At 47.1% G+C, this 27277-nt stretch overlaps 1 protein-coding gene across 7 annotated transcripts in view; it reads right to left on the bottom strand.

The window, feature by feature from the left end:
- Positions 1 to 27277, bottom strand: part of TSR3 (TSR3 ribosome maturation factor) — a 97607-nt gene that overhangs the window by 29313 nt on the left and 41017 nt on the right. For all 7 annotated transcript variants that reach the window (XM_086940575.1, XM_086940577.1, XM_086940576.1 and 4 more), the window contains 3 exons: positions 18092 to 18230; positions 16780 to 16996; positions 2934 to 3127 (listed from right to left, as the gene is read on the bottom strand). In XM_086940575.1, coding sequence (XP_086796701.1) covers positions 2934 to 3127; positions 16780 to 16996; positions 18092 to 18215 — 535 coding nt within the window. In that variant the 5' untranslated portion in view covers positions 18216 to 18230. The remainder of the gene's footprint in view (positions 1 to 2933; positions 3128 to 16779; positions 16997 to 18091; positions 18231 to 27277) is intronic.

Raw genomic sequence — 27277 nt, 5'->3', positions numbered from 1 at the left:
GATAATAACTTCTGGGACTTGCCAGAAATTAGTCAGAAACTACATGGGACAATACCAGCAAATGATTTGGTATTTATATCTCAAACATTGCTCAAGTCCAAATACTACTTTTTGATACTCCGCTCCTTCAAAAGACTACTGATGACTGTGCAGAATGCAGAAGAGTAGTTTGCCTTTGAAACCTTATAGGGCGTTAGCATGAATAATTTAGTTGGAATTTAGTTCAAATGTTCAATGCAAAGCTGACTTTCTCACTTCATTCTAATGAGGACCATTTTCTTACAATGCGAGAGAACAGATTTCTCATCTCAGGACCTGTCTTTGTTCCAAATCAGCCTTTTCACTGTGTACACTACAAGAGTGAGGTCTTTTAAAAATATTTACAGTATGTCCACAGCTCTGGAAAGATGAGCCTTGATGGTTATGAGAGGAATACATCTACAACCTCATTAACACTCATAACTACAAAAACTGTGGCTCAATAAATATTTAATTACTTAGTGTTACCTTGTGACAATATCTATCACAATTTCCACTTCTTCAGAAAAGCAACATACAGCTTTGTCACAGATTCGCTCTTTCTGCATTCTAACTCAAACCTAGTAGGACTCCTGATCAAAGTAAAACTTTTCTTTCTGCCCTCTCGCCTAAGTTCACAGGAGCCTGCATGTCTCTGGATCCTGTGGCTGCCACGGGAGTCCCAGGATTTGGTCCAAATTCAAATCTTAATGCCAACACAAAAGGACAACTCTTTGAAAGGGATGGGATTTGATAGATTGCCCTCCCCCACTATAAAGCAAAGATAACCTGTCAGTTATCTGTACTCCAGTCCTTTCATGTGTTACTTTTTATCCCGAATAACAGCTCACCACACATGGAGCTGGATAATCAGAGGCTGACTGCTCTTCTGAGACACTGACAATTTTCATACCTCATCCTCGACTTGGCGAGGTGTGGAAAAAAGTGTTTACTAGTGTGTTGTTGAAAGCCAAAGAGCAGCATCATTTAAAGAACATGTTCTGGAAGCCTGCAAGTTACCAAAATTGGCAATAAAAATCTTTATTTGCTAATGAATTTAATTTACCTGAACAAGTAAAATGATACAAGAATGGCACTTGTAGCTTCCAGGCAAACAATCAAGAGGTGGGAGTTTCAACTATTCTGCCTACATTCGTTGCTTTCAGCTCTTGTTTCCTTAGACACATGCAGATAGACAGAAACATCCTTTAAATCTATATTATGCAGCTGGTTCTTGCTTTCACGAAGCACTTTAAAAGGCCATTTAATTAAAGAATAGTTTCTTTGCAAAATTTGGTGGTATCCTAGGAAGGGATGAAAGAGCATCTTTTTATGGACGATCATTTAAAAATCAAGCGGATAAACTATTTTAGGAATAATGTTGAATTAGGTCACTTGGGGGTATGGTCAGATCTGCTATAATAGCTAGGCGATCTGGAGTTCTTGTTAGGGATCTTCCGGAGACAAAAAGGAAGTGACAGATTTTGTTTTATTGTTTCAGTTTATACTGGGGTAAGATTATTTGAAACATAAAACTTGTGTAGGCAGACAGAAGTCTTATGAGTGAACTGACCTGCGTGCTTTTAGTTTATTTAACCCCTTCACTGTGGCGGCTATTCCGCCGCAACGCTAAGGGGGCGGGGCGGCGGGCGCATGCTGGTGACGGAACCGCTCCGTCACCAGCCGCGGTTGCGCTGTGATCATGACGGAGCGGTTCCGTCACGGCCCCGCCCGCTCAATAGAACGCTCAGCACAGGCGCGGAATCCGCGCAGGCGTGCCGAGCGGGCCGTGACAGAACCGCTCCGTCATCAGCACAGCGCGACCACGGCAGATGACGGAGTGGTTCCTCCGTCACCAGCAGGGGAGGGGTTAATATTACTTTTGTTTATAAATGAGGAACTGTGCCAGCACCCATTTGTCATTGTGGTTAAGAACAAAAGTAATGTTTTAGTCTGTTATGCTGCTATAAGATGCAAACGGCTGAGAGCTATAAATGGATTGGATGAAACAATCTCTCAAGATTATGCTATCAAACATGTGAAACACCCTACTCAAATAGGTTTGATATGCCTGGGATATGAGAAAGAGATGGTCTGACTTACGACTAGTGCGATGTATAAGAATTGTACCCTTTTTATTGTCTCTGTAACGAATATAGGATTACTATCTGATGTTTTTCAGCTAGATTTTAAGAATGTTTTATGTGAAATAAATCTTAAAAATGTAAATGTTTTTTTCATCACTGCAAGGTTTCTGTGTATTTTACCAAAATTCAAACATGGCATTTAAATTACACAAAATGGTTACCAAGTATCACAAGGAAAATCATGTGCTGTGAAAGTGCTTTAACAGCTTCTCCATAACCAGAGGTCCGAAATGTCTGTATCTATGTCTATAAAAAGCAAACAATTTCACGAAAAATATGCAATAAGCTGCACTTTTACATCAAACCTTGTAAAACCTAGTGATAGTTAGAACAAACAACAAAATAAGTATTAGGAAGTTTAATACAGAACCATCAATAGCAGCAACTATCCACCATTACAGCTACCTGGAGTAGCATCACTGTGATGGGACAATAAAGAAAATGTTGTGTTACAAATAATCTTTTCAACAGGGCAATTATTTTTCACAATTAAGAGCCGAAACCATCTGGGGAGTTATCTTTTTATCATAAAATTAGAAAACCAAAATTGTTTCTGTTTCTGCCAGATGGTAAATATAAGAAAGTATAGCCTCTTGTCTTTCAAACACTTGGAAAGTCAGTCGGTCAACAAAATGTGAAAAAGCAGACCAGGCAAGTTCAAATTGAGCATAAAACCTGCCTGTTTCAGAGATGTACAGATTACCAATGGCCAGGTGAAAAATGGGACTCAGGCAAGAGCAGACAGATACCATTCCAAGGTGTGCTTACCAACAATGCAGAAAGTAGCAGCATAGGCTTCCACACAAGACAGCTTGCTCGGACGTCCATAGTTTATAGGGTTAGCAGCGACTAGGTAAGGCAGCAGTCGCAGGTGACTGCCTCTCATTTTAGCAAATGGAGTCTCCGCGAGTTTAGCCCATGAACAGTCAATAACCGCTACCCCGCTGTCAGCAACAATCTGTCTGAAAGAAAGGGAAGGGTGTTGTTTCTTCATTGTCAAATCGTACTCTAGGAACTAGGCATGACATCAAAAAAGATTTCGCTTTGCACAATAGGACTACATTTGCAATATATTCTAGACCAGGAAAGCTTTTCCATCTTCCAGAGTTCCCAGCAAAACATGTTTCTCTCTCCACTGATTTTCCTAAAACTCCTGGGCATGGATTTGCACCCTGAGCATCAGAATGCAGCTGCAATTCTAGCTCTATTTGCTGTCAACGGGTCGATTTTGCACAATCAAAAAAAGTTTGTTACACCTCATAACTGGAACATGTTGTCTTCATTAAATAACAGACTGATAGATATTTTTCATTATTTTTAAAACATTTCAATAAACCTTTATTTGTTAAAAGGTTTTCATTTAAAACCGTACAAATATTCATCATGCGTTACAGTTGTGAAGCACTTCAAAAAATCTCTGCGATTAAAAAAGATGTTTGAATTACGTAATACTAAATGGTTTTCTGGTTTGAAGTGAAGTTTGAAAGATATTTTCCTGGGCTCTATGAATTCTGGGAAGATGAGACATCATAAGGTAATAGTAGGCACAATCTTATTTAAACATTTAACATATATAGTTTTTGGTTGAATCAAGCCAGCCCAGCATAATAGGAATTCATTGTGTTGCTTCCAAAGAAGTTTCTTTAAATTTCACTTTGCACAGGCATTTATATTTCACACTTAACAAGCAGTAGCATAGTGTTAGGTTACTTTTAATGCTAGTTTCTAATCCTGTGAATTTTCACTGAATTCATGAACAACTGTGCTTTTCTCCAGAAGAACTCTGTGCACCACAATAAACAAATGCTTTAATGGGATCCCTTCTCCTAAAATGAGACTTAATAGGAGTTCCACTAGTCTTTCCTTAAGCACGTTATTTCCAGCAGTTACAAAATTACCCATTTAACTATGATTCACTTTTTTTCCTGCTGAACCACCTGTGGTACAGGCATTGCAAATGATTATTACGAATCCCCATAATATACATCTTGCCACTAAAGGACATCTTCTCCTACAAGCAGATATAAACAGCGCAAACACTAAAGCACTAGATAGATGGAACAAAATACTAGACCCACAACTTTCAGGAAAAAGAATGGACTACATGCTGCGTGCTAACCGATATGCTCACTCCAAATGGAAACCTAGGCATTACACATTATAAATATCTACATCAAACCTACCACACTCCATTAAAACTGAATAAATGTGGGCTTCGACCCGACGCTCGATGCCAAAGATGTAATACAGACAATGCCGACTTGATGCTTTTGGCGTGGACGTGCCCTAACATTTCGCTATACTGGGAAGATATAACAGATGTTGAGTGATATGCTGAGAACGGGAATAAAATGCACACCTCGAATACGTTTGCTAGGACTAGTAACAGGGTTGCGATCCACTAAACGTAAGTTTTGTGTAATAGTTTTGTTAACGGCGAAGAGAATGATGTCCATATGTTGGGGTGGTAGGCACTATCCAAGTAGCAGACAATGGTTTCAGGATAAGCCATATTGCAGAGACAATCTTAATACGCATGACCTAGGGGTGATATATGCTTCACACACTGATCAGCTTCACTTTTGGGCTCACCTCTCTACATTACTTGCAAATAGGCCAGTTACTCCCTGGATCTTGGGCGGTGACTTTAATAGGATCCTAGACACAGATTTCGAGAGATCCACTCCTCTACTACTACACCACTGCGCGGCTTACTGTGACACACATTCAGAAGTCGCTAGTGCAGTGGATCCTAGAAGACAATTCATATCCATTGTCCAACCCATTGCAAAGTTTCTTTCTACTCCCCAAACACACGCTGCCTTGATTACGTTGTCTGTTCATAATCACTGCACAGCCTGGCCATCTCAGTGTCCTATTATTCCAGGGACCTATCCGATCATAACCACTTAAAATTAGCAATTAACTAGGGCCTTTGCTTGCTCCAATCCCCACTTGGCAATTGCAGACCCCTATAATGGAGAATGTATTATTCCGTCATATGATCACTGACCATATCACCACTTTTTTCCCAAGAAAATGAAGGGACCGCCTCATCCTTCATGATGGAGTGGGAAACCTTTAAAATAGTCATGAGGAGTTTTCTGCATAAAAACCACAGTGGGCATTAGGCGGACCCTTGCCAGGGAAGTAGCAGCTATGGAGGCTTCTCTACTTGAGCTGGAATGCACTGTTTTATCCGCTCCTGTTAGAACCAATGATTTAAGCACAGCTTTATCCAAATACTTTGATTGTCTACAAACTCTCAGCTGAAATTCACAATTAAGGGGATAAACCTAGTCGCCTAGACCACCCCTCTCTATATTCCCCAAATATCGGGGCTACAGCTTGCATGCAAGCACCCATTACCAGAGCCTACTATGATTAGTATAGCTTGTTATAAAGGTGCACCAGCTGCACTTTTAGAAGAGATTGCAGCCCCTATCCACCTTAATCGTGTTTCTCCAGAGGCTCAACGCTTGTTAGATACCCTTAGTAGTTCGCAAGAGATCAAGTCTATGCTAAAGGATCTTCCGTGAGGGAACATTCCTGGTACCGACGGCCTATCGGGTGATTTTTTACCTTTATAGAACAGTCCCTGGTGCCTAGGCTGGAAGCCCTCTACAAAGCGATATTCACTGCAGGCACCCTCCTGCCTACCCTTACTGAAGCGCTCATAGCCACATTGCTGAAACCACATAAAGATCCTTCTGATATGGCCTATTATCGCACTCTGCCAATTCTGAACATTGACTATAAAATTCTTGCCAAGATTTTAGCTGGAAGCTTTTTGACAGAACTCCCTGATCTAATCCATGAGGGTCAGGCAGGTTTTGCCATGGGACACAATGCTTCCCTTAATCTTAATAGATTGTGGCACGTTAAGGAAGTAAATGTCTACCCAACACCTGCATATATTGCACTGGACCTAGAGAATGCTTTTAATTACATTCATTGGGACTAAATGTACAAAGTGCTACGGCTTTTCGGATCAGGCCCACACTGGCATAGGTGGATCCAGAAACTGTACTCCAGTCCTTCTGACCGGGTAAAAAAAATAGGAAAATGCATCTCCACCTCCTTGCCCATGGGCAGAGGCACCCGTCAGGGATGTCCTCTTTCCCTGCTGCTATTTGCCATGGCAATGAAGCCACTGGCGGCTTGTCTTCAGCTCCTCGGCGTACACTGGGGTATACTCGTTAGAGGTTAAATTCATGTGGTGTCTCCTATGCTGACGATATACTGTTATACGTCTGAGATGCAAATGTGGATCTGACACTTCTTGCACGTCTTTTTCATTTTGCAGTGATCTCTGGGTTTAAAGTAAATTGGGCAAAGTCACACATCTGTCCTCATACCAAAAGGAAGTCACTGTTCCTAAGTAGAGAGAGAAAGAAGGAATGTCAGAGGTACTCTCGTTGTGTGCTACTCTAATTGTGGGGGGCAGTGTGTCCTCATCTTGATGCCCTCACTCACCCCGAAGGATGTCATACTTCATCATTGGGCTTTTGCTCCTCGTCGGGCCGGCGCTGCAATGCCCTACGGGTCCCCCGAAGGGTCTCTTTTTCAGAGATCTTTTGATGAAGCTGTATGGCAGTATAGGGGACACAGCACTTTAAGGAGCTGACACCCCAACACGAATTTCAAAGGTGAGACACTAAAGAACAAGTTATTTACCTTCGGTAACGATATATCTGTAAGAAACATTAGTTAGTGTTAGATTCCTTCCCTTAGAATATCCCCAGGCGTCAGTCTGGATCCGGAAACTTTTGCGTAGCAGTACCCCTGCGCGTCGGTAGGCGTCGTCTGCAGGCGTCCCCTCCGGCTCCGCGTCCGTCGTCGGCGTCGTGCGCCGTGATGACGTCGCTGGAGTATATAGACGCCGCCTCCGCGCGCTGACGTCAGTTCTTTGCACACAGCTTTTCCGCGCCAGGAGACGCAGAGCCATGAGAGAACCAACACTGGTGCCATGTAAAAACTAGGGCCCTGAAAGGGATGACCTTAACCCTAGGTATCAGCTCGCAGAACGGGGAGGATGGGTGGGTTCGGTAAGGAATCTAACACTAACTAATGTTTCTTACAGATATATCGTTACCGAAGGTAAGTAACTTGTTCATCTGAAAGAAACACGTTAGTGTTAGATTCCTTACCTTAGAATACATACCCCAGCAATACCAACCCCGGTGGTGGGTCTGCGAACCAATACAAAACTACACCAGAAAGTCCTGGAGGACAGAACGGCCAAAGAAGCCATCCCTCCGGACTTGACTGTCCAGGCAGTAGTGCCTCGCAAAGGTGTGCAGCGAGGCCCACGTAGCCGCTTGGCAAATGTCCTGCAAGGGGACTCCCCGGCCCAGGGCAGTAGTAGCCGCCGTGGCCCGAGTGGAATGGGCCCTCAGCCCAACAGGAGGCTCTTTCCGAGCCAAAGAGTAGCACGCTTTGATGCAGAGGACGACCCATCGAGAGATGGTTCGCTTACAAACCGCCCGTCCCTTCTTCGCACCCACGTAGCCAACAAACAGTTGGTCATCCACCCGGAACTGGCGTGTGCGATCCATGTAGAATGAAAGCGCACGTTTTGGGTCCAGACGGTGGAGCCGCTCTTCATCCTTTGAAGGATGCGGAGGCGGGAAGAAGGAAGGGAGGGTGATGGACTGCCTGATGTGAAAGGCCGAAACAACCTTGGGCAGGAAAGAAGGTCTAGTCCTCAGAACCACCTTATCAGGATGAATGGACAGGAAATGAGGTTGGACAGAAAGAGCCTGGAGCTCACTCACTCTCCTGGCAGAGGTGATGGCAACCAGGAAAGCCGTCTTTAAAGTCAGTAGACGGAGAGGACAAGAATGAAGGGGCTCAAAGGGAGCACACATCAGGAAGGTCAGAACCAGGTTCAAATCCCACTGAGGCATCACAAACGGAACAGGTGGAAACATGTGAGTGATGCCTTTTAAGAACCGAGTTACAATCGGGGATTTGAACAAAGAAGGCTGATCAGGAAGCCTCAAAAAGGCTGAAAGGGCAGAAAGGTAGCCCTTGATAGTGCCCAGAGCAGAGCCCTGCTGGGCAAGAGAAAGAAGAAACAGAAGAACCTCCGAAAGAGGGGCAGAGAGAGGATCCACAGCCTTTGCTGTGCACCATGCCACAAATCTGTTCCACCGACAGGCGTATACCGACTTAGTGGAGGGACGCCTGGCTGCCAGAATAACATCACAGACTTCAGGAGGCAAGTCAAATGGCCTCAACTGCCGCCGCTCAATCTCCAAGCATGGAGGTGGAGACTGGACAGGTTCGGGTGGAGGACCGTCCCCTGCTGCTGCGACAGAAGGTCCTCCTGAAGAGGCAGGCGGATCGGGGGACCGACTGACATGCTGAGTAGCTCGGGATACCAGTACCTTCGAGCCCAGTCCGGAGCCACAAGGATAACTTGGGCCCGGTCGCGCCTGATCTTCTTCTGCCCAGAGTGCTGAAGTGGTATAGGCGGAAAGGCGTATAACAGACCGCAACTCCACTCGCGCCGAAAGGCGTCGCCGTGCGAGTGCCGTCTTGGAAACTCCAACGCGCAGAACTGATGACATTGCGCGTTCTCTTCTGTGGCGAATAGATCTAACCAAGGCTCTCCCCATTGCAGAAAGATGCCTTGCGCCACGTCCGAGTTCAGACGCCATTCGTGATCCATCGAGCACCGACGGCTGAGTTCGTCCGCCCTGGAGTTCAGAGAACCTGCCAGGTGTTGAACCGTCAGAGTCACGCCCTGACGTTCCAGCCATTGCCAGAGGCGCAGAGCCTCCTGGCAAAGGGTCCACGACCCCACTCCGCCCTGTTTGTTGCAGTACCACATGGCGGTGGTGTTGTCGGTGAACACCTGCACTACACTCCCGTTGACAAAGGGGAGGAATGCCTTCAGTGCCAGACGAATCGCCCGCAGCTCCAACAGGTTGATATGGAGCCGGGACTCCGCCGGAGACCAGATGCCTCTGATCTCTGCCTCTCCCAAGTGGCCACCCCAGCCCTGGAGGGACGCGTCCGTCACGACAACGTGCTCCGGTTGGGGAAGGGAGAGGGACCTGCCCCTGACCCAATCGCGGTCCGTAAGCCACCACTGCAGTTGTCTCGCAGTGCCCTCCGAGATCAAGACGTGGTCGGACAAGTTGCCCTGATGCTGGGCCCACTGAAACTTCAGGTCCCACTGCAGAGCCCGCATCCGCCACCTGGCGTGATGCACCAGAAGGATGCAGGAAGCCATCAGTCCCAGCAGCCGCAGCGTCAACCTGACCGAGACTCGGGATAGCGGCTGAAAGATGGGAATCAAAGCCTGAATATCCCGAACCCGCCGTTCCGGAGGATAAACCCGAAACTGCGCCGAGTCCAGAACCGCTCCGATGAAAAGGAGCTTTTGAGAGGGACACAGGTGTGATTTCGGCACGTTGATGGAGAACCCCAGGTCGTGCAAGAGGTCTGCCGTCATCTGAAGGTGGTGGACGACTGTTTGGGGCGAGCCCGCCTTCAACAACCAATCGTCTAGGTAGGGGAAGACTGAAACCCCCAACCTGCGCAGATGGGCTGCGACCACCGCCATCACCTTTGTGAACACCCGTGGGGCGCTGGTAAGGCCGAAGGGGAGCACGATAAACTGAAAGTGCTCCAGGCCTACCGTGAACCGCAGGTAACGCCGGTGGGCCGGCAGGACGGGGATGTGAAAATAGGCGTCCTGCAAGTCCAACGCTACCATCCAGTCTTGTGGGTCTAGAGCAGCCAAGACCTGAGCTAACGTCAACATCTTGAACTTCTCCTTCCTGAGGAAGCCGTTGACGTTCCTTAGATCCAAGATAGGACGTAGGCCCCCCTTGTCCTTCTTGGGCACCAGAAAGTAGTGGGAATAGCAACCATGCCCTACTTCTGGCCCAGGAACGCGCTCGATGGCCCCCTTGGCCAAGAGGGCCGTAACTTCCTCCTGCAGAAGTGTCATGTGATCCCCCGACACACGGTGGTTCTGCGGTGGCATGGCTGGAGAAGAGGTCTCGAAGGGGAGGGAGTAGCCCCTTCGGACGATTTGCAGCACCCACCTGTCCGAAGTGATCGCGCGCCAGTGAGCGTGGTGATGGCGAACCCTGCCACCCACTGGCGTCACATGGGGCCGAAAGCACGGACTAGGAGGATTTTGGGGTAGATGCTGCGGGGGAAGGTGTGGTCTGACCCCGCCGTTGTCCCCGACCGCCACCACGGCGGTTACCACGGCCGCCACCGCGTTGGAAGGATTGTTGCGGCGCGTGGCTGGCAGCACGTGTGGGGGCGCCCCTTCCTTGGCCATGAAAGGGACGAAACGAACCCGTTTGCTGACGCTGGGTCGAGAGACCCAAGGACTTGGCCGTGACCCTGGAGTCCTTGAAGCGTTCCAGCGCGTGGTCCGCCTTGTCACCGAACAGGTGACAGCCATCAAACGGCATGTCCATCAATGTATTCTGGACATCAGCCGAAAAATTGGCGGATCTCAGCCAGGCGTGGCGACGAATCGCCACCGTCGTCGACATAGCTCTGCCCAGCGAGTCGGTCGTATCAAGACCACACCGTATTGAATATTTCGCTGCATCCGGCCCTCAGCCACAGCTTGACCGAGTTTTGCCCGCACCTCCATGGGGCATTCTGGCAGCAGTTCCGCGACCGTATCCCACACAGAGTGGGTGTAGCGGCCCAAGAGGCAAGCGGTGTTGCAAGACCGCAGGCCCAAACTAATGGACGAGAAGACCTTTTTGCCAAACTGGTCATACCTCTTGGATTCCCGGTCGGGCAGGGCCGACGGGAATGCGGACTGGGAGGTCGAGGCCTGGATCACCAGACTCTCAGGAGTGGGGTGGGTAGACAGGTACTTGGGGTCGTCCGGACAAGGACGGTGGCGCCTGGCCACGTTCCGATCAACAGGCGCACCTGAAGCGGGCCTGGACCACGTGCCCAACAGAACGTCTGACAAGGCTTCATTAAACGGCAGTAGTGGCTCCTGTGGGCATGACTGCGGTTTGAAGACCTCGGTGAGGATGTTAGGCCTCACGGCCGCGACGGGGAGCTCAAGGTGTAAGGCCTTGGCAGCCCTCATCAGCACCACAGAATAGGCAGCTCCCTCCACCGATGCCACGGAAGGAGGAGAGATCAAACCAGGGTTAGGAGAGTCGTCCAAACCACTGGCATCCCCCAAGTCACCTGTCCAGTCCGGGTCATACTGGCACTCGCGTGACAGAGGGTCCTCGGACCCCTCCCAACCTTCACCGTACTCCTCATCCTCTCCGTATTCGGAGTCAACGATGAAGACCGGCTCCTCGGGGTTCATGGGCCCCATCGGCGCCGGGACCGGCGTCGAGCGACGCCCGTCCGGCGCTGCGTCCGGCGTCGGAGAAGGTAAGGGGACGGCGCCGCCCGGAGCCGGCGCCGGAACCCCACCGCCGGCCGGAGCCGGCACTGGAGAACCGGCGCCGCGCGGGGGCGGCGTCGGGGGTAACCCCGATGGCAACGGCGCCGGGGAGGCCGGAAGACCAGCCGGCGCCGATCCCGAAGGCCCTTGCGGCGCCGGGGTCGGAGCCGTCGGCGGCGCCGGGGCCGGAGCACCCGACGGAGCCGAGGCAGGGACACCCGAACCGCCAGGGCCCCCAGACGGTAGCACTGGGCCCGAAGGCGCCGTAGGCCCCGTCGGAGAAGCGAGCGCCCTCATGGCCATGAGGAACGCCTCGATCTCCTCAGGCGTCGCGCCATGCCCAGGGACCGGAGGGTATGAGGCAGGCCGCGCCGGCGACTCTCGCGGAGCCGCGGGGTTGGGGTCACCCGAGCCCCCGGCCGCATCGCGCGAGCGTCGGGGGGAGTCGGGGGTACGATGACGACCCCCCGACTTCTTGTGCTTCCTACCTGACGAGCCTGACGAGTGGTGTTGACTTCCGGAACGCTCGGCGCGGCTCCGCGACCGCTCCCTCGAACGCTCTCTCGACCTCCGGCCGGACCGGGACCGCTCCCGGTCCCGACGTGGGGCCGACACCCGGAGCTCCAGTAGCTTGCGGGACCGCTCCCGCCTAGCCTTGTTGGTGAGGGCCCGGCAGTCGACACAGGAGTCCACGTCGTGGTCGGGGCCCAGACACCGGAGACAGAGGTGGTGATGGTCCGTGACCGACATCGTGCGCTCACAGTCATCGCAATTCTTGAACCCAGGCATCCTATCAGGCACAATAAGAGAAAAAACAATCGAAAAACTTGGTCAAAGACCGGAGTACTGCTCTTCAGATCTGCGTCCACTGGCGCGGAAAAAAGAAGAACTGACGTCAGCGCGCGGAGGCGGCGTCTATATACTCCAGCGACGTCATCACGGCGCACGACGCCGACGACGGACGCGGAGCCGCAGGGGACGCCTGCAGACGACGTCTACCGACGCGCAGGGGTACTGCTACGCAAAAGTTTCCGGATCCAGACTGACGCCTGGGGATATTCTAAGGTAAGGAATCTAACACTAACGTGTTTCTTTCAGATTCACATGTTTTTGGACTATAGAGATGGGAACATGTGCTCCAAACTTTGTTGAACAGCACCGCATCATCAGGAAACGGATGAACACCAAGACTTCATGGTGTTGGAACCAGGACTTGGGACCAAGGTCTGCCAGTCTCCCATCTGGGAAAGGGGCCATCATCAGAGTCTGTGGCACCCTGTTTTCTAATAGGGGGCCACCGCGACTGTTAGGCCAGTCGCCCAGAGGATCCGACCTGATCGTGACTTCACCCATATCTGTGACACTCATAAGCCAGAAGGGGACATTAAGACCAATGGGCTCGTCGCCATGTCGGAAGTGCCTCTGTGAACAGCAGAAGGGATCAGGAACAAACCCAAATGTTGCCTGCAGGAACACTGCTTCTTCATCGATTTACCAGCATGCTGATCCGCCGACCACGGGAAGGGTGCAGTGAGAGCTGCTCAGTGTGATGCGCTGGGCAGGGAAGTACCCAAGCAGCTGGAATCTTCTGAAAGCCATGGTTGGGGTAAGGTGGAAGCAGGGCCAAAGGCCCATATGGGACTTGTTGGAGCTCAACGATTGACTGTCCGCACAGCTAAAAAAAACTTTAAAAAGGCAAAAGCCAGACTGGTACACATCGCTAGTGTGGGGTCAGCTCCTACAATCCACCAATGATGCAGAATATTTCCTGAGGATGAGGTTGGAAGCGAGAGGATACACAGTTTGGGGGGAGTTTTGCCTTGACAAGTGCTTGATCGCTAGTCTTGTGAGACTATTGTGTGGATTACTTAGTGTGCGGTGTTTACCATATGTAATGCATAGTGCTTTAAAAAGAAAAAATGAGCATTGGACTGGACAATCACTCTGTTGGGGTCATTGAAGGTATTCCGCCTTACGAGTCCTCGCATATCTTGCACCTACCTTCGACAGAAGAGCCTTAGAATACTTGATCCGCGTTGAGTCAAGTGCTGAAGGGGATAGTACTTGGCCTAGTTACTCAGAGCCCACAGAAGGCCAGGCCTTTGGCAAAAAGGAGTAAATGGCCACAACCCCCACAGTTGGGCCCAGTAGCTCCTGCTTGCCCCGTGGTCCTCTGCAAGAGGTTCTGACAGCTGTGGGATGACTTTTTAAATCTTGAGTCCCTGTTCGAAGCTATTACCAAATAAACTGTTAGGCCAGTCGCCCAGAGGATCCGACCTGATCGTGACTTCACCCATATCTGTGACACTCATAAGCCAGAAGGGGACATTAAGACCAATGGGCTCGTCGCCATGTCGGAAGTGCCTCTGTGAACAGCAGAAGGGATCAGGAACAAACCCAAATGTTGCCTGCAGGAACACTGCTTCTTCATCGATTTACCAGCATGCTGATCCGCCGACCACGGGAAGGGTGCAGTGAGAGCTGCTCAGTGTGATGCGCTGGGCAGGGAAGTACCCAAGCAGCTGGAATCTTCTGAAAGCCATGGTTGGGGTAAGGTGGAAGCAGGGCCAAAGGCCCATATGGGACTTGTTGGAGCTCAACGATTGACTGTCCGCACAGCTAAAAAAAACTTTAAAAAGGCAAAAGCCAGACTGGTACACATCGCTAGTGTGGGGTCAGCTCCTACAATCCACCAATGATGCAGAATATTTCCTGAGGATGAGGTTGGAAGCGAGAGGATACACAGTTTGGGGGGAGTTTTGCCTTGACAAGTGCTTGATCGCTAGTCTTGTGAGACTATTGTGTGGATTACTTAGTGTGCGGTGTTTACCATATGTAATGCATAGTGCTTTAAAAAGAAAAAATGAGCATTGGACTGGACAATCACTCTGTTGGGGTCATTGAAGGTATTCCGCCTTACGAGTCCTCGCATATCTTGCACCTACCTTCGACAGAAGAGCCTTAGAATACTTGATCCGCGTTGAGTCAAGTGCTGAAGGGGATAGTACTTGGCCTAGTTACTCAGAGCCCACAGAAGGCCAGGCCTTTGGCAAAAAGGAGTAAATGGCCACAACCCCCACAGTTGGGCCCAGTAGCTCCTGCTTGCACCGTGGTCCTCTGCAAGAGGTTCTGACAGCTGTGGGATGACTTTTTAAATCTTGAGTCCCTGTTCGAAGCTATTACCAAATAAACTGTTAGGCCAGTCGCCCAGAGGATCCGACCTGATCGTGACTTCACCCATATCTGTGACACTCATAAGCCAGAAGGGGACATTAAGACCAATGGGCTCGTCGCCATGTCGGAAGTGCCTCTGTGAACAGCAGAAGGGCTCAGGAACAAACCCAAATGTTGCCTGCAGGAACACTGCTTCTTCATCGATTTACCAGCATGCTGATCCGCCGACCACGGGAAGGGTGCAGTGCGAGCTGCTCAGTGTGATGTGCTGGGCAGGGAAGTACCCAAGCAGCTGGAATCTTCTGAAAGCCATGGTTGGGGTAAGGTGGAAGCAGGGCCAAAGGCACATATGGGACTTGTTGGAGCTCAACGATTGACTGTCCGCACAGCTAAAAAAAACTTTAAAAAGCCAGACTGGTACACATCGCTAGTGTGGGGTCAGCTCCTACAATCCACCAATGATGCAGAATATTTCCTGAGGATGAGGTTGGAAGCGAGAGGATACACAGTTTAGGGGGAGTTTTGCCTTGACAAGTGCTTGATCGCTAGTCTTGTGAGACTATTGTGTGGATTACTTAGTGTGCGGTGTTTACCATATGTAATGCATAGTGCTTTAAAAAGAAAAAATGAGCATTGGACTGGACAATCACTCTGTTGGGGTCATTGAAGGTATTCCGCCTTACGAGTCCTCGCATATCTTGCACCTACTTTCGACAGAAGAGCCTTAGAATACTTGATCCGCGTTGAGTCAAGTGCTGAAGGGGATAGTACTTGGCCTAGTTACTCAGAGCCCACAGAAGACCAGGCCTTTGGCAAAAAGGAGTAAATGGCCACAACCCCCACAGTTGGGCCCAGTAGCTCCTGCTTGCCCCGTGGTCCTCTGCAAGAGGTTCTGACAGCTGTGGGATGACTTTTTAAATCTTGAGTCCCTGTTCGAAGCTATTACCAAATAAACTTAGAGACACAAAAGGGGCTTGGATATAGTGCCGCTCGAGAGGTTGAATCTGATTTTATTAAAAAACGTGTTTTACAGAATACCAGTTCTGAAACACTATTTCTCCTACATGATCTTTTTGTTTTTAAAAATTACCTTTTACATTTATTTTACAGTACAAGTGACTTTTATTATAAATAGGACTACTTGGAAGCTTAATAGGAGTTGGAAATCTTAGCTTTTCCCATTCGAAACCTTGCGTCTATTTGTTCACTTATCTCTCAATCTTCAAAGTGGGTGAACCTAGGAGCAGTGCATGCCGTGTTTAAATTGGTAATGTGACATGAATTTATTTAACAAAGGGCACAGTGGAAAACAATTGTCGAGAAAGGCAATAGGTCACGCCCAGTGAAATCTACTGGTTCCACCAATGTTTTCATGTATTCCTTTAGAGGGACAATGCAGGTATGCATGCAGGTGCAGCTGCCATCTTGAAAGGATTTTTCTTAATCACCAAACAAAATCATTTAGAGATAGTCACCACACATACATGTGCATGTGTTGCGGCCATCTTTGAACGATTTTTCTTTTGCTTTAAGAAGAACTGTTTTTTTTTAGAGAAGGGCTGCTTTGAATGCACATCCAAGTGTGGTAAGGGGGCAGTCCGTAAGCAGTTTGCACCCGAGAGCCCTTGCAAAAACAGTAAAAAAAGACAGTAAAGTATAGAACCAAGAGTAAATTCTAGTTAACAGAAGAAAGCATTGCACACCGAGGAAACATGAATCGTATTAATGCTTTTAAATAAGGCACAACAATATACCTAAATCCCTCTATGTCAGAGGTCGAATCCTATCTAGGCTTACGAGAAACAATGCTCAAAAGTGTGAAGTGTAAAAAGTTTGCTTTAATTCCTCCTGGAGACCAGTGCTGAGGTCAAGGAAGAGTCTAACCACAGTAACATACATAAAGGAAAACACAAAACAAATCTAAGAGGAGTCAACTTTGTGATATATAAGGTAATCAAATAAATTATGGGATTTCAGCCATCAATACAGTCTAAGAAAAGGCATTCGTTCATAGAAGGAACCTTAAAAAGGCATACATACCTGTCAGCAGGAGAAACATACTGGGAACCCATGGGACTCAGAATGAGCCCATTAAAACGTTGGCTAATTCGAAGATTCCTCACAAGGCCTTTGCGCGCCAGCTTTCTTCCTGTGCACCTCTTTGGGTCACAGTGACCGAGCTCCCACATGGCCAGAGGACAAGGAAACTTAAATGGTGGGGAATCTGCTTCATCTGTTCCATCTCTGTTAACGACGGCTGTCAAATACAGCACAAAACCAGCATTAACATTTTTACACCCGCCTTGCCAACTCCGACAAGATGTAATCAGGAGGAAAGAAAACTTAAGTCAATTCAGACAAAAACTGATACCCTGTCGCTCACCCAACAGCAGTCATGAAACAGAAATCTGAAATCATTCAAAACTGATTTCAACAAGATATTACAGCTACTTTTGTACTTCAGTAGGCTTCAATCTAAAAGTATGAAATAGTTTGTTATTTAGACATTTTTGCCTACTCTAAGATATAATGATTTTTACACTAAGTTAAATACAGGTCCAAAGCATATGCTTGGTCTGTAACTGAGCAAAATATATGCTGTGATTTTTGTTTCCCATAAATTTATAGATCATATTGTGTTTTTTGTTTGTCATACATTAGTATAGCAGGCAATTATAGTTCAATTTGTGTTCAGGCTAAAGGTACAGTTAATCTCTATATTGAAAAACGTCCTTTGTCTGTAGGTCATATTTAAATGGCATTATGAAAGTCACAGACTTGGTCATTTTAAAAAGATGTCTGATTCAGTTCCACAAATCCATTTCTCCATCACCTCATCGGTTATGGCCATTAAGAATTTTCAGAGCGAGGAACGCTTTTGTATCTTACAAGCGAAAATGCTAAGGACTACAAATAAGAAAAAACAGCATTATTTTAGTATAATTACTGTAAATTTAAAGACTCTAAGCTATATATGTTTCTATTTGTTTCGGTTTTCTCAAGTTGATCTGTTTTTGATTTTGCAGAGATAACTTTGTATGAAAAGGACCGTCAAAGATCCCTGTGCTGTGTTTAGATGTCAGCTTGTATCACTTTTTAGCCAAAAGCACTAGACACATTGTGGGGCTTGTAGATGGACTTTACCCCTGTAGGTTTGAGTTGAAAGATCCCATAATGCAATCTGTGGTTGAAGAGTCAGGATTAGCGGTAGATGTCACACACTGCATGGTATCAAAAACCTTTAGGAACAGGAACTACCAACACTTCTTACTGACCAAGAGCATTTCAGATATTGTTATTAAACCATTTATTTCCGATAGGCAAAGCGATTTCTGCATTGAGCACTTCTTACCCAGTAAGGCATCGTGAACTTCTTCAGTAAAAGTTTCCAGGCATCTTGGCGTACGCTTATGTCTAGCATCTTTGCCCTTAGCAGAGGGGCGCTCAGGTTTATGCAGAGGCTTTTTCCGACCCATTACTGATGGTAGTTCCTGAAGGTTAGGAAAAAAGTGAATTTAGACAAGTATTTAAAAGTTTGTACCACACAGAGAGCCCGAATTAAGAGCAAACATTATATTCACGTAGGATGCCATTGGTCAACAAGTCCCACAATATGCATATGTCAGCAGACTTCAAAGGGTGACTGGCAGAAGAAACCAAGTTTGGTAGGTAAAGAGGGTACTTGCCCATCTGTGCCCACCGCAAAGAGGAGTTAAGGAGATGGGTGGATTAACTGGGGTCATGCATTCTCCGCACGCACACTTTTACACACTGAGTAGCATTTTAAAATTATTGCTTTTATAGACGTCCAATTAACCAGCTCTCAAAAGTTCATACATACTTTTCATTTCGGATTTTAAATAAACTATTTCTGGTGTGAAGGTACAATACTGAACTTACGAACAAACATCCAAGGATATGCCCTTAATAAAAACCTATTCTTCAGGCTCCTCTCCAAAACGACTGTAATTATAAAAAATGCCTGGACAGTCAGCTCATGTGATGTAGCGCCACTAAGCGATTGTGTTTTTTTTAATGTGCTGCATACATTACTTAACTGGTTAGAAAGTAGCACGGAGCAGCAGTTGTGGCTGGCACGGATCGCGGGTGACAGGGCTGGGTGGTGTAGAAAAAAAAAACCTACCTCATCACCACGTCTCTCCTCCGCGCCTCTTCCAGCCGAGTCCGGCCGGGATGGAAGAAGGAAGCACTCAGGTTTCCCTAAGCCAATTGGTCCGAGTGCCATGGTTCGGTGCTCAGACAGGGACTATAAGCCTGTGTAGGTTCTCCACCAAGGTACAGCCTGGTGGAGAACATGCTAAGTGCGCATGACTGTTTGGTCAGCCCAAGAGTGCCCACCGCTCTTCCCCCTGCTCTGTACGCAGAGTAGCGCAGCCCTGCAAAACTCCATCAGCAGGGAAAAATAAAATGATAATGGCACTGTGTTATTATTTTTATTTTTCCTTTTTACACTCCTGAAAAGCAGTAACGCTCTTCAGTCTTAGCGAAGGAGACGCCACTGCTGAGCAGGAGGAAGATACAGATGGCAAAAGTAGCCATGAACATTAATTTAAATTTATGGCAGTGTATGCACATATAAACATGATTTCAAACTTGAGATAGCATGTGCTCTTGCAAACCTCAATTTAGAAACTGAATTAATGTTTCAAACATTATGTGCACAGGTAAGCATGATCATATTTTAGATACACAGGGCCGTTTACTTTTTCTTTTTGGTGCCTTTCCAGGCTGTTCTGAAGACAGCCTTTGTGCAGTCGCACTCCTCACAGCAGGATAATTTCCAGTAAATGTGGGCGAGCCACTGAAATCTCAAGCCAGGCTCGAGACTGGAGTCTGGCTATGGCTCAGCTCGAAGGCCTGTTGGAACCTGGTGCCCAGAGCTTTCATGTGGGTTCTGGCTGCCTCCTTCTCCCTCTACCAAGGATGTGGCGTTAAATCTAGAGATGCTGAAACTAGAACTGGTGAACCAGGTTCCTGCCTCGGCATCGGCTTAACATCCTGTGATTCTGGGCAAATCACTTAATCTCCTAATGCCTATAAACAATGCATGTGACCTTATGTAATTAAACTGGCGCTAATGTAAAGCGCTCCGCCTTACAGTTAAGTTTGCACTTTATAAAACTGCAGAAAAAATACACTAGGAGGTAAAAACAAAGCCCTATCATAAGATAAGAGACAGATACCCCATTAACTGGCTGATTTGTACAAAGTGAGACCAGAAAGCCTTGATAAATCCCAGCTTCCTAGCTTTAATTGTGTGATCTTTAAAAAATATTTTATTTCACCAGCACTCTTTTTTTTCATCTCTCTTTTACTCAGTCCAAGCCTCCTTCTACTACTATGTTCTCCCAAAAACACTTTATAGACTCTTCCCTCTTATTTACCTCTATTATCCTTTTCAATCGAACTAACAGACTCACATGTCCACCACTCAAATTAATTCATATTATCTTCAATGTAACCCCCCGTTTTATCCTTATTCTGTTTACTTCCCCTTCCTCCGATGCAGGCTGCTATAGAATTGGACCTTAAAATAAACTTCAGTAAATCCTTTATTATGGTCGGCGGTCCGAAAAAAAAAAAGAAAAACTAGGAAATTTATTGTGAAGGGAAAAACTATTGAGAAGGTGCCCAATTTTACTTATCAAGGCAATGTTTTTAATAATAAATTGAATTGGGATGAGCTTGTCATGATAAGGTCACAACAGACCAGTAGATTAACAGAGGGGCTGTTTTGTTTCGCTCGTAAATTAGGACACAAGCCGGTAGCAGAAATGATAACTCTATACAAGTCAAAATGCTTATCGGTAGCTACCTATGGGTCCGGAGTATGGGGTTACCATAACAGTTATCAGATTCAGGTTTTAGAGAACACAATTTAAAAAAGATTATTAATGATCCCTAATAGCTCTTCAACAGTATTTTGTCATTCTGAGGTGGGCCTTGAATATGTGAAAGACAGGATCAATATTGCACCACTTATTTTATGGGGGGAAAATCTAATCCTCAGAAGATTTGACTTTCTCTAGGAGTATCTTTAAAGATTGTATGAATTTGGATAACGCAATGTCACTCCCTTGGCTACGTTATGTTAAGGATACCTTTTATAAAATTGGCCTAGATAAATATTACAATAATCCAGACACCATCCAATCTAACATGAAAATACATACTGTATTGAATTAAGTATGTCTAACCAGGACCGGGGAATGTTAGATGGTGGGGCGTTAAGCCACCAGCAATTTTATCTGTCTTTTGCTTTGCATGTACAATCGAGTTTTTTGATGACTAGATTTCGGTTGGGCAAATTGCACTTTTTAGTGGCCGATCCTAAACAAGTTGGCTGGTGTGAGAGACTAGCCCCCTGAACCTGTAATAATCTGGCCAGAGTACAATGCACTTCATGCTGTTTTGTTCACTTTATACAGACCCTAGAGCACGCTTTATTAAGCCTATACTGAAAGCTATTTGGCCCTGTTCCTATCAGGAGAGCTTTGACTACCCAAGGGCATGATCTACGGCTGCAATTTCAAGTGTAGTGCTTAGTTTGATTAGAAATGCATTTTCAATCAATTATCAAGCAGAGCACCTGTTTGTCTTAAACGAATGGTGGTATGGAGATAGGGGAGACCCAGTCCACGCAGTCGAGCGGCACTTTATGGGCTCGGCGTCCATGCATACACTGCTGTACTCTGCACCGCTTCGGAGGAGCCTTCCCTCTGCCACGCAGGTAATATTCCACGTTTGGAGGCAGGCGTTGCGCAGAATGGGATGGTGGAACGTGCTTACTCAGGAAACTCCTCTCTGGCGCAATGGTAGTTTGCCTCACAGAGACGCAATATTGGGCTTCAGGGGGTGGGATGCGATTGGCATCTCCTCCCTAGGCGATGTGATGCTGGGCTGCGCCCTGAAGTCCTTTCAGAACTTACAAGACGAATTTGGGATGCCCCGCTCCCAGTTTTTTAAATACCTTCAATTTAGACACGCACTGACGCCATACCGGATAGACCTAGAGCAACTTCCCGAGTTTAGTCCGTTAGAGGCTAAACTGTTCATGGGGGAACTGCCAGACAAGAATATCTCACGTATTTATCAGACATTGGTACACCACTGCTCCTCCGACTTGCATAGACTTAAGACCGCGTGGGAGGGGGATGTGGGGGACTTAGAGGAAGAGGACTGGGTAGAAGGCTGGCGAGCCCAAGAGAGGCAGCAATCTCCACGCGCCTGCGACTGTTACAATTTAAATACTTTCACCGCACCTACTTCACCCGAGAGCGCTTATGGAGAGCAGGTATGATTAGCTCCCCCCACTGTCTCCGGTGCGGCACCGAATAGGGTACACTTCTGCACACTATTTGGGGTGCTCGGTGCTGCATAGATTCAGGAACTAGGTTTTCAGGTGTCTATCTGAGGTGTTGGCCTGGGAGATTCCCTGTGTCCCGAAGTTGACCTTGTTGGATGTTATGGAGGGGATTGGGGGCAACCGGTACAAGCTTTGTTACTGTTAGGTCTCACGTTGGCCAAACGAGACATTGTCAAAGCTTGGAAGGCGCCCCAGGCCCCACGGTTGGCCGCTTGGAGGAACAGCATAGACTTCTGCATGGGTCTTGAGCAGCCTATACTCCTAGCCCGGGGGTGCCCCCGTAAGCACTTTAAAATCTGGAAGCTGTGGCCGACTACCGTGGGCTGGACTTGGATCCTCTGCCGAAGAGGGCCGCCCTCCAGCCGACTTGACTGATGGGTCCTCGGCAATGACTATGGGGTGTTTCGGTGGGCTTGGCATGTCTTTCTCAGATATTCTATTGTAACTCAGTAGTGACAATAGCGCAAACGGGGTGTGGGGGCGGGAGGGGTGGGTGTTTTCGTTTTTTTTTCTGAAAAAGTCTGAGAGGCTATTGTTGTTCCATTAATGTATGCAGAAGACTCCGGATGTCGGAGCTATGCATTATATGTGTGTTTGGACAAATCAAATTTGTTTAAAAAAAAAAAAAGAAATGCATTTTCAATCAGAAAACGCTATGAATTGTGAAAGGAATCGAAATTTTATATTTATTCTAGGCACTACTAAGAAATAGTCAAATGTATCAATTTTGCTGGGGAAGGGTATGATGATTTTAAAGTTGATTCATTTCTATTGGTATACTTAGATTTATGGAAGGGAACATGTGCAAACTCCGTAAGTGTTTTTATTATGTATACATGTAAACTTTTATGATTCTGAAGAATCGAATAAAGTTATTTGAACTGACCTGACTAGACAATTGCCTATTTGACTCACACTTTATACCATCTTCATTTAATGCAAGTATGCAGACCTGCCCCATTATTGAGCGTGAAATCGATTAAACAATTAATAAACACCCTATTAGTAGGGCCCCTGGGTCTGATGGGCTTCCATAGGAGTGTATAAGACATATGCCGTACTACTGACGCCACATCTGCTGGAGGGATTTGCAGAGGCCTTAGACACTGGCCATCTCATGCGTGAAGCAATCCTGATAACTACTAAAACCTTCCAAACCGGCAGCTAGCTGTGAATCATACAGACCCGTTATTAATTTGAACTACACTGTAAAAAATCCCGGCTAAGGTCATTGCAAACCGAATGCTACCAGAATTGCTACTGCTAAACAAAGCAGGATTTGTTCCGGGCAGATCCACCACCCCCAACCTACGCACACCATTTGCTATACTGCACCAAACAGACCAGGAGGAAAGTGCAATGGTGGCCTATTTAGACACCTAAAAACCTTTAACTCAATCGAATGGCACCATCTCATGGAGGTGATGGGTCGAATGGGCATGCCCAAACCATTTATGGCCTTAGTCAAACTCCTTTATACATTGCCAGATGCAATCTCGTCCTGAATGGTAGAATATCTGAGCCCATATCCAGAGCTTACGGAACTAGAGAGGAATGTCCCTTATCCCCAATATTCTATGCAATAGTGCTTTGAGCTCTCTAACTCCGGCAGCACTATTTGCAACATGCCGTGTGATTTATTAAAATACCTCTCTCTCTATATGTACAGACATCACACTATACAATAGAAATACTGGGACTCCCGAGACTGTCCGAGACAGATAGTCAGTCAGTTGCTGGATCAGCCCCTCGCGCAGGAGATTAGCCAGGCCATCAAGATGCTGGCTACGGGTAAAGCTCCAGGCCGCAATGGCTAGCCAGCAGAGTATTATTTAGCATTCAGAGAGTTTCTGACACACCTACAGGCATTATATACGGAGGCAGCGGAGAAGGGAAGCTTTCAGTGAGACATTGATGTGGCGACCATCATGGTTATTTCCAACACAGCCCCTCCCTCTACTTCGTGCACGGCCTACCGCCCGATTTCACGTATCAATCCCAAAGTAAAACCTCATGCCACAATTCTCGTGACCCGCCTTAAGAGGGTAACCTCGACCCTAATACACCCTGATCAATGCCGGTTCATGCCCCGCCGTAGTACGGGATATTGCCGGAGATGTTTGCATGTGGCCTTGGCACCCCATCATCGCCTTCCACCGTACTTGGCCATATTGTTGATAGACTTCGAGAGAAGGCCTTTGACACGGTGGACTGGCGCAACCACCTGGAAGCCATACTGATCAGTGCTGGCTTCGGCCTGTACTTCAGAAGACTTTTGAAGGTGTTCTACTCCAATCCTTCGGCCCGGGTTCCTGGCCAATGGCGTTTTGTCAGAAGAACGCTGCATAAGCTGCGGAATGAGGCTGGGTTGTTCCCCTCTCCCCCTTACTTTTTACACTAGCTATAGAACCTTTGGCCAGACTCATCAGATGTGACGCTCAAATCCAGGGATGGCAATGGAGCTCATCCCACGAAGAACGTATTGTCCTGCATGTGGATGACATACTACTATTCCTGGCAGATCACGCTCGTATGGGCCCCTGATGCATGCAAATCCTGAACTCTTTTGGGAAACTTCAGCCAAATCCACCCTGGTCCCGCTACACATTTCCTGGGAATGCGCTAAGTGGCAAAATAACCTTCCAATCAAACGTCTCAGCTTTCACTACCTGGGTAACAATCCACCCAGAACTAACCTGGTCCCTTAGCCTTGCCCTACTGCTTAAAAGGTCCAAGGAAGACCTGCAGAAGGGGCAAACTCTCCCTTTAATCCGATGGGGAAAATTGCACTGTATAAGGTGATGATACTCCCCCCGATTCCTATACATACTGCAGAATATACCTCTCCATCTGCTGCGGTATGGATTACGCGCCCTGGACAGAACATCAATCTCGTTCCTCTGGGGGGAACTCAAGATCACAATTCGCACTGACCCACTCCCAAAAAGCTCCATATGATGGGAGAATGGGCATTACCAACCTCTTCCTCTATTATATAGCCACAAGTCTATTAGTGATCAATGATTGGTTTTCTGGAGGATGGGCAGACCCGGCATACCAACTAAAGCTTTAGTAGCTGGGTTTCTCGCAGATCCAAGCAATTCTTTATGGCTCACCAATCCCCCACCATATCCTGCTGTCACCAGATCAGTCATCCTAGCTTGGTGCTCCCTGCTCCGATATAACCGCTGGGAGGCTAGAATTACATTGCATACACCCTTGTTGCAGGGTAAGTGGGTGGGAGAAGTGGCACGGTTGGAGGGATTTCAGAAATGAGACCTTACGGGTATCACCCATATCGGAGATGTCTGGAAGGGAGGCCAACTCCGAACATATCAGGACCTGCAACACACATACTCCCTTAACACTAAGCAATTTTACAAATACCTGCCGCTTTAACACGTGCTTATGACACAGATACCAAGGGGCACCACACTTCCAGAGTTGTTAAAAGCTAAAATCCTTATGGGGGAACTGGGAAAGGGAGGAGTCAGCCAAATATATAAATCCATCATTAATAATTCCCCCACCACATTTGATCACTTGCAGACCCGATAGGATGATGGCTGGGACTTATGGAGGATGAAGACTAGAGGCACACCCTTATGCCCACCCCCCAGGGGGGTTATCACCTCAGCTAGACTGACACTGATCAAACTCTACTATCTCTATTGCACGTATCTCACCCCTGCCAGGTTATACCGAGCGGGATGTTCTACTAACTCCAGGATGCCCACGATGTACGGAGGAGCCTGCTGACTTTTACCATATGACCTGGTTCTGTGCCCCATATTGAAATACTGGGTGTAGGTGGTTGGTGAAGTGAGTGGAGTCCTGGGCATCCTGGAGGGTATAGGAGGCTCCAGGGCAGATAAAGCATTTCCTGGGTACGGCCATTGTGGTGTCAAAAAGGGACATAGCGACTAGACGGAAGAGCCCCCTCGCCCTCACAATCACCCAATGGAGGAAAGGCTTAGATTGGTGCACTGCGCAGGAACAACTAGAATATAGAGCTCGAAATGGATGTTCAGCTAAGTACAAACGAGTGTGGGGCAAATGGTTGGGGCTGCTGGAACTATTAGGCAAGGCAGGGATATGAGTAGTAACAAATCTTGACTCTCTGTTTGACTGTAAATGTGCATCTATCAGTATTGTAAGGGCAGGTGGCACGAGATATTCAGAATTGTCCGTGTCAAGCAAGGGTGCCCGATTAACATGAACTGTTGTTTCTAATTTTTGTTAGTTAAAAACCCAATAAAATTGGAGTATAATTTTTTTTCTTTTGAAGAAAAAGTGGGAGGGACTTAATCAAATACTTCAGGAATTCCTCAAAGTTCGGGAAATATCTACTATTACTATATATTGGAGTAAATCTGCGATCTTTCCAATGTCACAAATTTGTGAAAGAATACCTGTTCGAATGGTGTTATTGGATATTGTATATCCCCTATAAAATACCTGGAGATCTGAGTCAGCACCAACTCTGAAGAAAGAATTTCGCTCAATTACAGTCAGGCCATCTGCAAACTGGAACACCTTATAGCTAGATGGATTAAACTGCTACTTTCAATGGCTGGCTGCATCAGCCTTATTGAGATGGTTGTCCAACCGAAATTTCTCTAATACTTCATCAATGCAATTATAAGTAGTGTGTAATGAAGCATTGAAAACAATGGCCAGATCAAGTGACAATGGTTATCAATTCATATTGTTTTATAAGAACCAAAAATGCGCAAATCTGAGCACAGCCCATGAAACCCTCTTCAGTCTGCAGGGCCAACACACCTCAGATTTCAAGCGTGAGTGTACTAAAAAGAATGAAAGAAGTATTCGAAGTAGTGAGCCCCCATGGGGAGTAGGGAAGGTTGCATGTGACTATGAGGGGTGTCTATGCGGGAGAGCCAAATTGTACATGTAACGTGTTTTCTCCATTATTGAATGGAAGGAGTTCGAGCAACACTCAGCCTCACCAGCAGCCAAGTACCTCAAAAGCAGCTTGGCGAATAGTGGCTTAAACCAGCTTTGGCATCCCCCACAAGGAGTAGTTTCTTTTCTGTAACTCCAGTTCTGTAGTAGGGGTATCTCTGTTATAGTCATAATCTAGTGAATAGTCCCGCCCATGTGCGTGGACCCCGGAGCAATCAAAAATAA

Source organism: Lissotriton vulgaris, chromosome 10 (genome assembly GCF_964263255.1).
Source record: "Lissotriton vulgaris chromosome 10, aLisVul1.2, whole genome shotgun sequence".
In the NCBI taxonomy this organism is placed as follows: Eukaryota; Metazoa; Chordata; class Amphibia; order Caudata; family Salamandridae; genus Lissotriton; species Lissotriton vulgaris.
This window is presented reverse-complemented; position numbering and strand designations above follow the sequence as displayed.